Genomic DNA, 16348 nt, shown 5'->3' on the forward strand with positions numbered 1-16348 from the left:
GTAGGTCAGTAAATCATTATTACACAGTAGATCAGTAAATCAATATTACACTGTATGTCAGTAAATCATTATTACACAGTATGTCAGTAAATCATTTTTACACAGTATGTCCGTAAATCATTTTTACACAGTATGTCAGAATGTCATTATTACACAGTATATCAGTATATTATCATTACACAGTATGTCAGTATATGATCATTACACAGTATGTCAGTAAATCATTTTTACACAGTATGTCAGTATATCATTATTACACAGTATATCAGTAAATCATTATTACACAGTATGTCAGTATATCATTTTTACACAGTATATCAGTAAATCATTATTACACAGTATGTCAGTATATCATCATTACACAGTATGTCAGTATATCATTATTACACAGTATGTCAGTATATCATTATTACACAGTATGTCAGTATATCATCATTACACAGTATGTCAGTATATCATTATTACACAGTATATCAGTAAATCATTATTACACAGTATGTCAGTATATCATTATTACACAGTATGTCAGTATATCATTATTACACAGTATGTCAGTATATCATTATTACACATTATGTCAGTAAATCATTATTACACAGTATGTCAGTATATCATTATTACACAGTAGGTCAGTAAATCATTATTACACAGTAGGTCAGTAAATCATTATTACACAATATGTCAGTAAATCATAAACACTTTATTATTTTTAAAGTGAGGTTGTTTTTTTTTCAAAATACGGATTATTTTGAAATAAAAACTTGTAATTCTCCCAACTTTTCCTGTTTTTCTTTGCATTAAAAAGTTGCTTGAAATTGCATATATTGAAATATTTCTTAATCTGAAGTAATTTAACAGGTCACTGAGCCAATTGATGAATTGTTTTCAAATATTATCAAATTGAATTATTCCACATTGGTTGTAGTTAGTGAATCTGTAATCATGCAGTTAGAGGCCAGTTCTTTACCAATGACTCTTAAATTCTAGGGTAAATCTTCAATGTTCATTGATTGTTGTATGATCCTGGTTTCAACAGATGGGGCAGTGGCCTGAGATTTTTTATCCATGTTATTGTATCATCCAAGCTATTGTATTATCCAAGTCTGTCATAGATTAAAAACATCATTGCCTACATACTTCCCATATCGGGTGTTGAAGTTGAAGAATCCCTCTTTGCAATCTTCACAGGTCCGCCCTGTGACCCCTGAGCTGCCCTGTTTGCATTGGCACTGTCCAGTGAGCGTGTCACAGAAAGTCTGGGCGTAAACACTGGCTCGGTTACAGCCACACTGCTGACATCCCCCACCAGGTTCCAGCTTTGTGAAATAGCCTAAACAAGAAAGAAACAATGGCATTTTGATTCCAAAAACTCAGTGTAAATATACATTGCAGTAAGATTTTGAGCAAGTGTCTCCGAGACTAAGGTTAAAACTGTAGACAGACATTTACATCATATTGACTTCATACCTTGTGCACAGTTGTCGCATCGCCTTCCTACCCGATTGGCTAAGCAGGTACACTCTCCTGTATTTTGGTCACATGACAAATCATCGGGCTGACTAGTGTTACCTCCCTTGGTTCCTGAGGGATCACAGTTACAGTTTTCACACCCCTCTGTGATGTTGATGTTCAGTCCGAATGTATTTCCGCTACACTGGTTACAGTTAGTTCCCCTAACATTCTCTTTACACATGCAGCTTCCTGTAATTTTATCACAAACCATTGAACTGTTGACAGTCCCAGCCAAATTACAGGTACAGTCGTAGCAGCCCTTGATAGCAGATCCTCCGAATCCAAAACTGCCATCTTTACATTCATTACAGGCAAGCCCCTGGACATTTTCCTTACACACACACTGGCCTGTTCTTTTGTCACACACTGTACCTGGAATCCTGCCGCGCGGGTCACAAGTACATGATGTACAACCATTGTCGAAGTTCTGGTAGTTATCAACACATTGGTCACATCTCCGTCCAGTAACTCGGTCCTTGCACCGACACTGACCACTGACCGGGTCACAGAACTGCGAGGTGGAGCCCTGGGGATTACATTCACACGGAGAACACCCATGAGGATTGCCTGCGGTCAAATTGTAGTAGCCATGCTCACAGTCGGCACATTTGGCTCCTATTAAAATAAATACATATCACTTTACATTTGAATTAACACAATACTTCAGACACTCAATTGAATGACAGTAAATAATCCAATACAGGTGTCTCCTGATAAGCCTGTCACATCACTCTTCCTCAGTAGTTTACCTTTGGTATATTTCTTTTACACTTACCACTGCCCACAATAGTAGTTTACTTTGTCATATTCTTTACACTTAATAAGTACCAGTGTCCACTATAGTAGTTAAGCTGTGGTAAATTGTTTATATTTACCAGTGCCCAGTATAGCCGTGTATCTGTGGTATATTGTTTATACTTACCAGTGCCCAGTACAGCTGTATATCTGTGGTATATTGTTTATACTTACCAGTGCCCAGTACAGCTGTATATCTGTGGTATATTGTTTATATTTACCAGTGCCCAGTACAGCCGTGTATCTGTGGTATATTGTTTATATTTACCAGTGCCCAGTACAGCCGTGTATCGGGGTAAATTGTTTATACTTACCAGTGCCCAGTACAGCCGTGTATCTGTGGTAAATTGTTTATACTTACCAGTGCCCAGTACAGCCGTGTATCTGTGGTAAATTGTTTATACTTACCAGTGCCCAGTACAGCCGTGTATCTGTGGTAAATTGTTTACACTTACCAGTGCCCAGTACAGCCGTGTATCTGTGGTATAAAGTTTATACTTACCAGTGCCCAGTACAGCTGTATATCTGAGGTATATTGTTTACACTAATTGTGATTTACCTTTAGTGTTTTGTTTACTTTTAGTGTTTTGTTTACCTCTAGTATTTTGTTTACCTCTAGTATTTTGTTTACCTCTAGTATTTTGTTTACAGTTACAGGTGCCTGTTTTAGTATCACATGATACATCTCCATTAACAGTCCCATCGGTATTACAGGAACAGTTTTCACATCCATCAGGGTTAGAGGTTAGGAGGTTAAAGAAGCCTGGCAGACAGAGGCCACACTGTCTCCCTCCTGTGTTTGTCTTGCACCGACACTGCCCTCCATCCTGTAATGATGTCAGAGTTAAAAAATCATCCTGTAATGATGTCACAGTCAAAGTTCAAAGATCATCCTGTAATGATGTCATAGTCAGAGTTCAAAGATAATCGCAATCTGAATGGTGAAATCTGGGTACATATACAGAATACAGACCTTTTCACAATCCAGATCTCCGACAGCCCCTGCCTCGCTACACAAACAGGGGACACACACATTAGCATCATATTTACTCTTCCCTCTGGGCCTGTAGTACAGAGACACACAGGTTTCACAGAACTGACCAGTGGTGAAGTCCTGACAGTTCACACAAACTCCACCTCCCCCTAGGTCATGGTCATCTGGGAACAGGTCAAGGCTGGCATTGTATACACAGCTGTCTGAGTGATTGTGGCATTCACAGGGTTTACAGTTGTATGAATTCACCTGGTCTCCATCACGGTAAGGTTTGTTGTTGTACAGTGGTTGGCACTCACCGCACTAACAAGTTTATGAATAATGTTAATATCATACAGAAAACATTTGGCTGCAAATCACATACATGTAGAGTGTTAATATTACATATGCATGCATACACACACATACACAACACACACACACACAAAGTTAGTCAGAAATGATATTTTAAAATTGAAGTCCCTATGAATATGGTAATTCAAGTTCCTATATATGGTAATTGGAGTCAATATGAATAAGATAATTAAGTCCCTATGAATATAATTGAAGTTCCTATGAATGTGGTTTATCTGAGCAGCAGTGAATGGTTGTGAAGGTTCAGCAGTGAATGGTTGTGAAGGTTCAGCAGTGAATGGTTGTGAAGGCTCAGCAGTGAATGGTTGTGAAGGCTCAGCAGTGAATGGTTGTGAAGGTTCAGCAGTGAATGGTTCTGAAGGTTCAGCAGTAAATGGTTGTGAAGGCTCAGCAGTGAATGGTTGTGAAGGCTCAGCAGTGAATGGTTGTGAAGGCTCAGCAGTGAATGGTTGTGAAGGTTCAGCAGTGAATGGTTGTGAAGGTTCAGCAGTGAATGGTTGTGAAGGCTCAGCAGTGAATGGTTCTGAAGGCTCAGCAGTTTTAGATGGTGTACACATTTCATACCTTGAGTCCCTGTGTGAAGCTCTCTGGTAGACAGCTGCAGTTGTAAGGCCTGGTGTAACTGTCACACGTATAAGCATGGCCATGGCAGTTACATCTACAACACACAAGACTCCAATATCATGTTTACAACACACAAGACTCCAGGATCATGTTTACAACACACAAGACTCCAGTATCATGTTTACAACACACACGACTCCAGGATCATGTTTACAACACACAAGACTCCAATATCATGTTTACAACACACAAGACTCCAGGATCATGTTTACAACACACGAGACTCCAATATCATGTCTACAACACACACGACTCCAATATCATGTTTACAACACAAAAGACTTCCAGGATCATGTTTACAACACACACGACTCCAGTATCATGTTTACAACACACACGACTCCAATATCATGTCTACAACACACACGACTCCAATATCATGTTTACAACACAAAAGACTTCCAGGATCATGTTTACAACACAAAAGACTCCAGGATCATGTTTACAACACACACGACTTCCAGAATCATGTTTACAACACAAAAGACTCCAGGATCATGTTTACAACACACACGACTCCAGTATCATGTTTACAACACACACGACTCCAATATCATGTCTACAACACACACGACTCCAATATCATGTCTACAACACACACGACTCCAATATCATGTTTACAACACAAAAGACTTCCAGGATCATGTTTACAACACAAAAGACTCCAGGATAATGTTTACAACACAAAAGACTTCCAGGATCATGTTTACAACACAAAAGACTTCCAGGATCATGTTTACAACACAAAAGACTTCCAGGATCATGTTTACAACACACAAGACTCCAATATCATGTTTACAACACACACGACTCCAATATCATGTTTACAACACACAAGACTCCAGGATCATGTTTACAACACACAAGACTCCAGGATCATGTTTACAACACAAAAGACTTCCAGGATCATGTTTACAACACAAAAGACTTCCAGGATCATGTTTACAACACACAAGACTCCAGGATCATGATTACAACACACAAGACTCCAGGATCATGTTTACAACACACAAGACTTCCAGGATCATGTTTACAACACACAAGACTCCAGGATCATGTTTACAACACACAAGACTCCAGGATCATGTTTACAACACACAAGACTCCAGGATCATGTTTACAACACACATGACTCCAGTATCATGTTTACAACACAAAACAAAACTTGCTTGCAAGAAAAAGTTTGGATCAAATGAAAAGCTACATACCTTCCTTTAACTATGTACTCGAACACACCAAAGTACTCATGCCGTAGATTAGTCACAAGCTGATGGTCCTGCATTCTGACGCGGACTTTTGAGGCTTGCACAAATTCCTTTAATTTTGGAGTACCATAAAAGTCGTCTTTCCCTGGCCTGGGTACCGGCTCCGCAGCAAGAAGACTGAATGTTATGTTTCCTTTCGAGTAGTGCGTATTCTCAGCATCCCTATACAGGTTCAAAGTGTAAAATAAAGTCAATCAAAACCATCAATACATCGAAAATAATTTCCTATGGTAAGTTTTTCTCTCCATATATTGCATGTATTTATTTGGAGGAAATATATTACAATAATTTAAATTTTTTCTCAAAGGTTTTTCTCTTCTCTTGTTCATGTGAAATCAACTACAATAACCGAGATCCAGCTTTATTTGCAAGGTTTCTCATTTTTGCACACTTCATGAAATGTTTTCCGTTAACATTGATTTTAATAGCAGAACATTAATCATGAACACTATTTTCACACATTAATCACCAAGTATATCTCATGAATCTAATCTTAATTAAAATTGAACAAGCCTATATCCCGAATTTAATCTCCTGCACCTACTGAACAAGCCTCTCTCCCAAATTTAATCTTGCGTATCATGAGTAAGCATATTCACAAATATAATCTAATGTATCAAATGAACAAATTTGTCTCATAAATCTAATTTCATGTATCAACTAAGCAAGCCTATCTCATAAATTTAATTTCATGTATCAACTGAGCAAGCCTTATCTCATAAATTTAATCTCAAGCCATCTCATGAATCTAAGCACAAGTATTAATGAACTAAACCTATTTCACAAAGTAAATTTTGTGTATCAACTGACCAAGCCTACCTCACTAATATAATGTCACATATCAATTTACCAAGCCCACCTCATGAAATTAATCTCACATATCAATTAACCAAACCTATCTTGCATATTTTCGTGTATCTATTGAGCAAGCCGTATCTCACATTTAATCTCTAATATCAAATGACCAAGCCTACCTCACAAATTAAATCTTATATATTCCATGACCAAGCATATCTCAAAAATTTAATGTCAAATATCACCTGACCACGCCCAACTCACAAATTTAAATATTTAATACAGAGTTTCTGAATGTACAGTATTTATGTCTGTAATGATATTAAAGACTTGAAGACTGTTTATTTCTCCAAATTCCATGTCTATCAGACATCTGATGATCGATTAGTCATGCCTGGCCTGGAGACCATAAAAGAAGAATAGACTTTTAAGTAACAAATTTCTGTTTACTATATATTTTCAATGAGAGACTTTCATGTATAAATTCATTGAACAATTAAATCCATACTTCAATTAACAATTCACTGTGAATAAACATTGCTCATAAATATTAAAAAGTTTAGAATTGTAAGAATCAAGAAATGTGATTCTCAGTTTACGGGCAACACTCTTGTTTAAAGTCAGTATTTTGCAAATTCTATGGCCGTTATAATGATCTAATTTACCAATACAACCTGTCATTGGATCAAATGCTGTCTGACATGTTTCATACCAATAGTCACTGTTCTTTGCACACTGATTTTGACTACGGATTACTCTGTTTACTTGATCAAAATATAGGGCTCACAGCTGGTGTGACTAGTTGACAGGGGGTGCTTACTCCTCCTAATCACCTGATCCTACCTCTGGTATGTCCAGAGGTCCTTGTTTGCCCTATTCTTAATTTTGTATTCTTGATAGGAATTATGAGATTAATCACTGTTCATCATTTTCATCTTTTCAAGCAACGACTGGATAGAGGAACTTTACCTTCTGAATCTGAGACAATTGACTGAGTCAGGCTGTGGGAGGGGGCCATTATCTGTCTGACCAAAGTATTCCTGACAGTCTGTAGCATACATCTGCCACGCCCCCCAACTTCCTCCCAACTCCCGTGAAATCAAGACAGACTTTGGTAGAGGACTGTAAAATTGGAGATTGAGGAAAAAAACCTGAAAGACAATAATTTATTAATGCATTTGTAAAACAGTCAAACTGAAAAATAGATACTTTGTGTTTTCATATTTTCAACAATCACCTGAAAATCATCTTCCAGGTCAATGGTGAGTTCTATGTCATTTTGGAATTGTGAGATCCAGTATGTGTTGCTGTCCCCATCATTGACGAACTGGAGATTGTGAGCCTCCAAATTAAGCCTGAGCACGACATCATTATTCACATCATCCACTCCATTTGCGATACAGTAGTGCTCCATGCGTGGCTTGACCCTTGGATGTGAGGACTGACATCGACATTCGGACTGAACTCTCACACTCGGTAAGGTACCACTGTACACCTCCTCAATTTCCCTTGAAAGAAAACAGGTGTACCAACATTGATTATTCATGTTGATCTAATATACGCATTTCAGACTCACTAATGTCTTCCTAGGTTTACCTGTTAGTCAATGTCTCGGTAAAAAACTTGAAATCTTGGAGACGTCCAAGAAACTGATTTGCACCTGAAAATATCATGTTTAGCCCACAATAAAATCACTGCAACATATAAGTAACAAAGGTTGAAGAAATTAGTACCATTAAATAAAGCAGTACAGTGTATTTTATCAAAACTGTCATAAATTCAACAGCCATTTACGAATGTTTCACCTGTGATGCTTTGTCCTATCCTGCTTTGTCCTTGAGTACTATCCATGACCTGACTGCCAAGGACGATTGTCTCCACAGGTAAAAAGCCAGGCTGTGCCCCATTGATGTAAAAACTCAGACTAGTTTTATATACCTAAAATCAAATCATAATGGTGTTACAATTCTTTGTAAAACAAGAGATTCAACTTGTCTCAATATAGTATGCAGCATAAGATTTTGCACAACTTTCCTCCAAGTTAAACCTAATACCCTATATTGTTACTAAGATGACAAAGTACAATGTTAACATGAAGTACATAAATACTGCATGCATTCATCACCTTGAAACTCTATACACAAGAGACATCAACTAACTCCCAAACTGCAAATCCATACACAGATGACATCAACTGATATCCAACAACTAAACTACAAATCCATACACAGGAGACATCAATTGATATCCAACAACTACACTACAAATCCATACACAGGAGACATCAATTGATATCCAACAACTAAACTACAAATCCATACACAGATGACATCAACTGATATCCAACAACTAAACTACAAATCCATACACAGGAGACATCAATTGATATCCAACAACTACACTACAAATCCATACACAGGAGACATCAATTGATATCCAACAACTAGATTACAAATCTAAACACAGGAGACATCAATTGATATCCAACAACTACACTACAAATCCATACACAGGAGACATCAATTGATATCCAACAACTAGATTACAAATCTAAACACAGGAGACATCAATTGATATCCAACAACTACACTACAAATCCATACACAGATGACATCAACTGATATCCAACAACTAGACTACAAATCTAAACACAGGAGACATCAATTGATATCCAACAACTAGATTACAAATCCCTACACAGGAGACATCAATTGATATTCAACAAAAAGACCATACCGGTAATTCCATTTTACAGGAGACATCAACTATGATTACCTTACCAACCTGTGTATTAAGTGTAATGTTTGTTAATAAATTTGGGGTTCTCAAGATATTGATCTACTTTCACTTTTTATCACTTTTCAACTCACCAATTGTCATATACAAACAAGTCAGCCCCTTCTTCTTTCAATTGGTGCCTGAAGATCTTGAATAGGAATAGATGCAAAAACAGCCCCTTATGGCCCTGAATCTTAAAGACCCAACTTTTTTACCATAGGGTTACATGAAAAGTATGTGTGGTCTATTCAGCATACTAGGTGTTATTCACATGAAGTGCTTAGGGTCTGGAGGACTCTAATCTTTATACACAGTTATTGCATGTGTATAGTATTAAGATTAGTGTCAGTTACTGAAATACATAAAAAATAGTAGGGAACCTCTAATTGGACAACACCAGATTATTTGTTTAATTAGACATTGAAATTGCAATCTAATTCAATTCTACTATGAAATAAAATTGCTATGCATAGCCATATGTCCCCTGCCGCCACAAAAAAAGTTGAAACGCAAAAGTCCCATAACTCCTCTAAAATTTGATGAATCAAAATGGCAGCGCAATATGATCGCAGTCCTACAAAATTTAAACAAAATCCATTGAGTGGTCTCTGAGGAGTTGCGTCCACATTGTTCCTATAGTGTAGCATGTACCAATTCAACAAAGTCCCATAACTCCTGTAAATTTGTCGAATCAAACTGGCGGCGCAATATGATCATTGACAACTAAATATGGGGAATAACAATCCTACAAAATTTGTTGCATGGTTTCGGAGGTCAAGCGGGACGGACATACACTGGGATAAATCATTTTGATGTCCCCTTCCGCGTTGCAGTGGGGAACAATTAACAATTGCTTTTTAATGGATTCAAAATAATACTTTCTTGAAAATAGTATTTGAAATAACTAAACATTCAGGACAGAAACGTCTCCTTGAATGTGACATTACTATTATTACACAAATATTCAAAATACAAAGCGGTGGTCTAGAGGTTAGAGCATTCATCACGCATGCGGAAGGCAAGGGTTCAAATCCCGGCCGCGACAGACCTAAGTCGTTAAAACAGGTAATAACAGTTCCATCACCAAACGCTCGGCATCAGTTTGAATGTCACGGGTCCTTGGAGATGACCTTAAAAACGGATGTTCCGTGTCATAGTAGGTATGGCACGCTAAAGAACACTCACTGCTCAATGGCCGAAAGAACCAAGCAAAGGCCTAAATTTGAAGCCCTTTACTGGTCTTGGTGACATCTTCATATCACAATACAAAGTCAACAAGAGGTACTGTGAGCAATGCTCACTAAGAATACCCCCCGCTTACCCCAATCTCCCAAAGGGTGTTAGTAATAGGTAAAACTTCAGTATTATTATCCAAAAGGTATCTAGGAACACAGCATCTCCATGCGATGAAAAAAGCCATTAAAGAATTTAAATGGAAACCATATTGCTACTTCGATGTCCAGTGCACTTGACCTTTGGACCCCAAAATCGATAGGGAACATCTTCATTCCATGGGTAGTCCATATGTATGATATGGTAACTGTAGGTGGAAAGGAAAACGCTTTAAAGCCCGGAAACCATATTGCTACTTCGATGTCCAGTGCGCTTGACCTTAGACCTTTTGACCCCAAAATCGATAGGGAACATCTTCATCCCATGGGTAGTCCATATGTATGATATGGTGATGGTAGGTGGAAAGGATAACGCTTTAGAGCCCGGAAACCATTGCGTCTACAGACGGACGGACGGACAGACAGACGGACAACCCGATTCCAGTATACCCCCCCCCCTGGAGACCAACACCTTGATGTTTAATTACAGAAGATTCTAACAAGTGGATACCACGCGGTATTCAATAGGGTCTGCATCCAAAGTATAAACTTGAAGAAATAGAACAGATCATCAACACATCCCAAGAATGCAGTGTTAATTTATTTGATTGACTGGTTTTGACCCTTGGGGCAGTCGTCATCAGAACAATTATACATGAAATGAATTTACTGAAGTAAAAAATGTGGTTGACGTTGCAATAAACAATAAAAAAAAATGTGTACATTAATTATGCGGAATTCCTCAACACACACACATACATATAATATATATATCCCAAATCATTTTTTTTTTAAATCAGTGTCTGTTATAAGATATATAATTATATTAAAAGAAATAAAATAAACACACAAAGTCAAAATTTTAATGCAAGCACTTTCATTTTATAAATAACACCTGAGGATTATAAAATGAATGAACATGCGATAAAATTTTAACTTTGTGTGTTGTTTATTTTATTTCATTTAATATATACATATATAGACACACACATATTTGTTGCATTTTACATAATAACTCCATGAATCCCATCATCATCATCATCATCGGAAGCCCACGGTCGTTCGCACTTCTTTAACCTCAAAACCTTACTAAAATTTGTTTTGCATTCCCCACCTACCACTTATCAACAAATTCATGCAAACATTTCTGTTATTCAATATGTAGTTTGAAATTTCCAACAGAATTAAATAGGGCTAAAACAGACTGTTAGTGAATATGGTTCTTTACTATTAAGTTGCTGTGAATACATGTGTGTGTAATTCTGATATATCATACAAGACCATAGTATTAATATAACATCTAAAAACTTTTAAAATCAAAACGTTGTAATCCCCGCCCCCTCAATAAACAAAGTTGTAATCCCCGCCCCCTCAATAAACAAAAGAGACTGTTGCTAGGAGGTCTATACATGTTTTGTTTTATTGCCAATTTTACGAATATTCCCTCTAAATTTCTAAACAAAATTATCCTTATCTAAAGTGTTAACAGAGACTTCAAGTCACTTTATACGGAATTTACAGTGGGGTTAAAGAGAGTCTCTTCCTACTATCTGAACCACTACAACAGTAATCTATGAATAGATAGCTAATGCGTTAAATAGAGGTAATAATGCATTAGAATGAAGCATTTCTTGTTAAATTTTAACAGCACAACAAACAGTAACACACCTTTTCATATAAATATCACAAACAGAAAAATGTTATATGCAGATATCTAGTGAAAATTCTACCCATTTATAAGCACTCATTTGATTGTAAACAATTTCAACAAATAAGGAAAATTAGAAAATGTCCCTATTATCACATGCAGTGGGCCGATTCAACATACAGCTAGTATTAATCGGGTATAACTATAAGTACATCGACAGTGGTACAAAGACATAGAAGAATATCTCTTACAAATGCAAAGTTTTATGGTTTGACATATGGATTGAACATACATGTAGGGCTGAAACAATTCACAGAAATATCGATACTGTTCAATTATATAAATGCTCCATTCAATGTGTGATGCATTGCCTCGATTTTCGGTTCGATAAGTTTATTACAACCGGGTTCAGTAAAATACATCAGGCTCGGCCTCTACTTATTATTTTTATCTGCATGAGGGACAAAATAACATCAAATAACGTTCAGACTGTTGTTTACCTGGAGTCTAACGAAAATAATAATGAACTCAATCAATTTAAACTACAGAGCCAACACGTATCTTACCATTTGGCAATTTGGAAAACATTGCTTTTAAAATTAAGATTTTGATTCTTGGTAATTAATTTTTTCTTCAGTGTTATTGCTTTCTTCTGTAATTTATTGTATCGTATTGAAAATGTTGAATTGTGGCATAAGTACTGCAATATGTATCATATCATGTAGGGGGCGTATCGTTTCAGCCCTAATTGAAGAGCAAAGTGTTGCTATATATCCTTCACTGGTGAAACAAAAAAATCAAATGAAAGACTTTTTCCAGTGCACATTACATTCTCATATTTTATATCGCATACCAAATTGAGATAATTTATTATTCTAATACATGTACCGTCGTAAAATGGCTGAAATATTGCCAAAACGGAGTAAAACTGCAATCAATCAATCTAATACATGTATTCATCCTGCTATCAAATTTCTAGTCTATAAGTCATGTTCAGATGCTTTGTAAAATGGGTCCCTGTTGTATTCACTAGGTTTACAATTGCTTTTTTTTTTTTTTACCTGTATTGCAAGATGGGTCCATGACTTTTGAGGAATCTTCTCTCGACAGGTAACCATAGCGATGCCAGATTGACCTCTGTAGACCAGGGACAGCTGGTAACTGGCCAGCAGTAGTTCCAGAACCACCTCTCCATTGTCCAACACTTTCTGGAAAACGGTTCTACAAAAAAGATGAAAAATTGTAATGTCAAGTTAGGTTGCTTTGATTACCCATACAAAAATTAACAGATAAATCATGTCTTCTTAGACAGAAAGCATATATTTTTTATAAACTAGTCTTGTAAAGTTGTTTCTTTTTTTCATACCACTGGTGAAACAAGAGGCCAACAGGTCTCATCGGTCACCTGAGAACTAGTGAAAAGTATCACTACCCCCAAGGGCTATGAAATCTAGAAAAAATTTCCTGTTCTGAATATCTAAGCTAAATTCTAATGTTCAGCAGCAGTATAAAACAAGATGTGTTCTTAAAACTCCAATACCCTGATAAGTGCATACACTGATGAAAGGCTTTACATAATATGATATGTGCATTAAAATTAAAAGATATGACAATTGGTCCCATCCCACAGTCAAAACCCTAGGTTGTGAAATTCCCCATTTTTGTACATCCTTTTCTGCCATTCCTAAGTATGCATTTAGATCTGATTACTACAAGCAAACTTTTAAGTCCTTCAAATCATTATAATTGAAACCAAACCCTTACCCCTAGGAGCATGGAATTTATAATTTTGGTAAAGGACTACCTACTCCTTCTAAATCCATTTAGTTTCAATTTAGTATCAATAGCAATAAAGAAGATGTTATCTAAATGTTTTACACATAAACACTATATACTAAGTTTGGTCCCACCCTGGGGTCAGAACCCTTACCCCGGGGATCATGAAATTTACAATTTTGATAGAGGTTTTCCTGCTCTACATTGCTATGCATTTAGTTTTTGTCTACACATGTGCAGTTGTACAGAGAAGAACATTTCTGAAAATTGGTCAATTTTGGGCAGTTTTTGCCCCATCCCTAGGGCCACAGGGGTGCAGGAATCCTGAAATTTACAATTTATGTCTCCCTTGTTCTAAAGATGCTACATACAAAATTCGAAAAAATTGGAATGATAGTTATCAAGAAGTTAAAAAATTTCTATTTATTTAATAACTGACCATTTTGGCCCCATCCCAATACCAAAACCCCTACCCTTGGGTTTATCGAATTTACAGTTTTGGTAAAGGACTACCTGCTCTTTCTAAATATCTATTTAGTTTTAATTTAGTATCAATAGCAATAAAAAGAAGATGGTATTTAAGTGTTTTACACATAAACACTATATACAAAGTTTTGCCCTGCCCTGATGTTAGAACCTCTACCCCGAGTATCATGAAATTTACAATTTTGGTAGAGGCCTTCATGCTCTAGCTTACACATGTGTGGTTGTAAAGAAGATTTTTGAAGATTGGTCAATTTTGGGCAGTTTTTGCCCTGCCCCTATGGGTTCAGGAGTCCTGAAATTTACAATTTATGTCCCCCTTGTCCCAAAGATACTTCATACCAAATTTGAAAAGAATTGGAATGATAGTTATCAATAAGTTAAAAATAATCAATTGTTAACACACGACAACAACCAATTACAATAGATCAACTGAAGTGACCTAAAAAAACAACAACCATAAATACAGTAAATCATAAAAAACCAGTTCATACAGTAAATCATAAAAAACCAGTTCATACAGTAAATCATAAAAAACCAGTTCATACAGTAAATCATAAAAAACCATACATACAGTAAATCATAAAAAACCAGTTCATACAGTAAATCATAAATCAATTAGCATATTTTGTGAGTCTGTAACTCGACATACAATCTTGCTTTTTCAGTTTTATCAGTGAGACACTTATAATCTTCCTAACTTTCAATTTGTCCATTACTTCAAATCTGTATTAATCAATTTATTCTCGAGAACTTATCTTCATGTTGAGACAACCTTATGAAGTATGAAGTTTTTGTACATAAAAGTGCATTTTTACAGTATCAAAATGAATCATTTGAAATTTATGAAACATGGTCATTTTTGTCACAGGTAGCAATGTTCTCCACAAGATTCAATCACCATATATATTTTGTTTATCTGGGCACATCATTAATTATTATTGACTTACATCAATATATATATACAACCCAGGATGTACCAACATAAACAAGATCAGACTCATGTGACCCATATACATACATCTGTCATGATCTGGACCATTCAAAAGGTAACTATGACTAATTATTGATTGAATTCTGAGTCAGTCATTGTAGTTTCCTCAGATGTCCATTCATTATTCACATCATGGTCAATCAATACAGTTTCTTATGAAAAACAGATCGGCAATAGCAGTGTGTGAGAATAGAGAGCAAATTTATTTTTGGAAAATATTGATAAGAGATCGTTTAGAATAGATAACGAATTTCATGTGCATCCAGATAGCATAAACACTTAAGAATTGAACAGCACTTTTAAGTTGTTCATGGTCAATATGAATAGATTTGGATTTTAGGCAAATTCCGTGAATCGCACTAGCAATTCACAGAGAATTTGCCTCAAATCCAAATCTGTTCATATTGACCATTGAACAGCTCAAAAGTGCATGTTGTTCATTTCTTATATTTATATTCATTTACTAAATCACCATTTGTTTACATTGTTTGTGTAAGTCAGGAAATATCTTGTTGCATAAAAAGAACTCCTAGCCTCTATCACAGTAGTATTGTGACGTACGTACGTCAAAACATAGACATGACGTCACACTTCGTATCACCCTGTCTTTTATCAACATTGCATGGTGCACTGTATTTTGGAGGTAGGAGACCACAAGATTGGGATGATAATCCACGCAAGTTCACAATCTTAATCCAAGGTGTGACTTTGCGAGATCTTTGTAACACATGTTGTATTTTTTCAAATCTTTATACTCTCTCAGTCACGTGCTTTAAACTAGTTCATAATCCGTTCATAGTAAATATGAACGGATTGTGTCGATTGCTGAAATTGGTTGGTTCATAGAGGAAAATGAAATTTGTAATATAAATATAAGCCTATAACTGCACTATACATAGCCTTAACATTTTTCAATCTCAAATTTCCAATGCAATTTTTATCACCTTTCTTGATAGGCTTTTTTAAATCAAAACTTTTCAGTACTGACAAAAACATACA

At 36.1% G+C, this 16348-nt stretch overlaps 1 protein-coding gene across 1 annotated transcript in view; it reads right to left on the bottom strand.

Annotated features, from left to right (window-relative positions):
- Positions 1-16348, bottom strand: part of LOC125649417 (usherin-like) — a 170648-nt gene that overhangs the window by 154171 nt on the left and 129 nt on the right. Inside the window, exons 2-12 of the mRNA XM_056166208.1 lie at positions 13158-13317; positions 8145-8277; positions 7936-7999; positions 7577-7847; positions 7309-7490; positions 5488-5706; positions 4220-4313; positions 3281-3604; positions 2939-3134; positions 1468-2127; positions 1138-1330 (exon numbers count right to left, since the gene is read on the bottom strand). Of these exons, the coding sequence (XP_056022183.1) occupies positions 1138-1330; positions 1468-2127; positions 2939-3134; positions 3281-3604; positions 4220-4313; positions 5488-5706; positions 7309-7490; positions 7577-7847; positions 7936-7999; positions 8145-8277; positions 13158-13317 (2496 nt within the window). The remainder of the gene's footprint in view (positions 1-1137; positions 1331-1467; positions 2128-2938; positions 3135-3280; positions 3605-4219; positions 4314-5487; positions 5707-7308; positions 7491-7576; positions 7848-7935; positions 8000-8144; positions 8278-13157; positions 13318-16348) is intronic.

This window comes from Ostrea edulis, chromosome 5, assembly GCF_947568905.1.
Source record: "Ostrea edulis chromosome 5, xbOstEdul1.1, whole genome shotgun sequence".
Taxonomy (NCBI): Eukaryota; Metazoa; Mollusca; class Bivalvia; order Ostreida; family Ostreidae; genus Ostrea; species Ostrea edulis.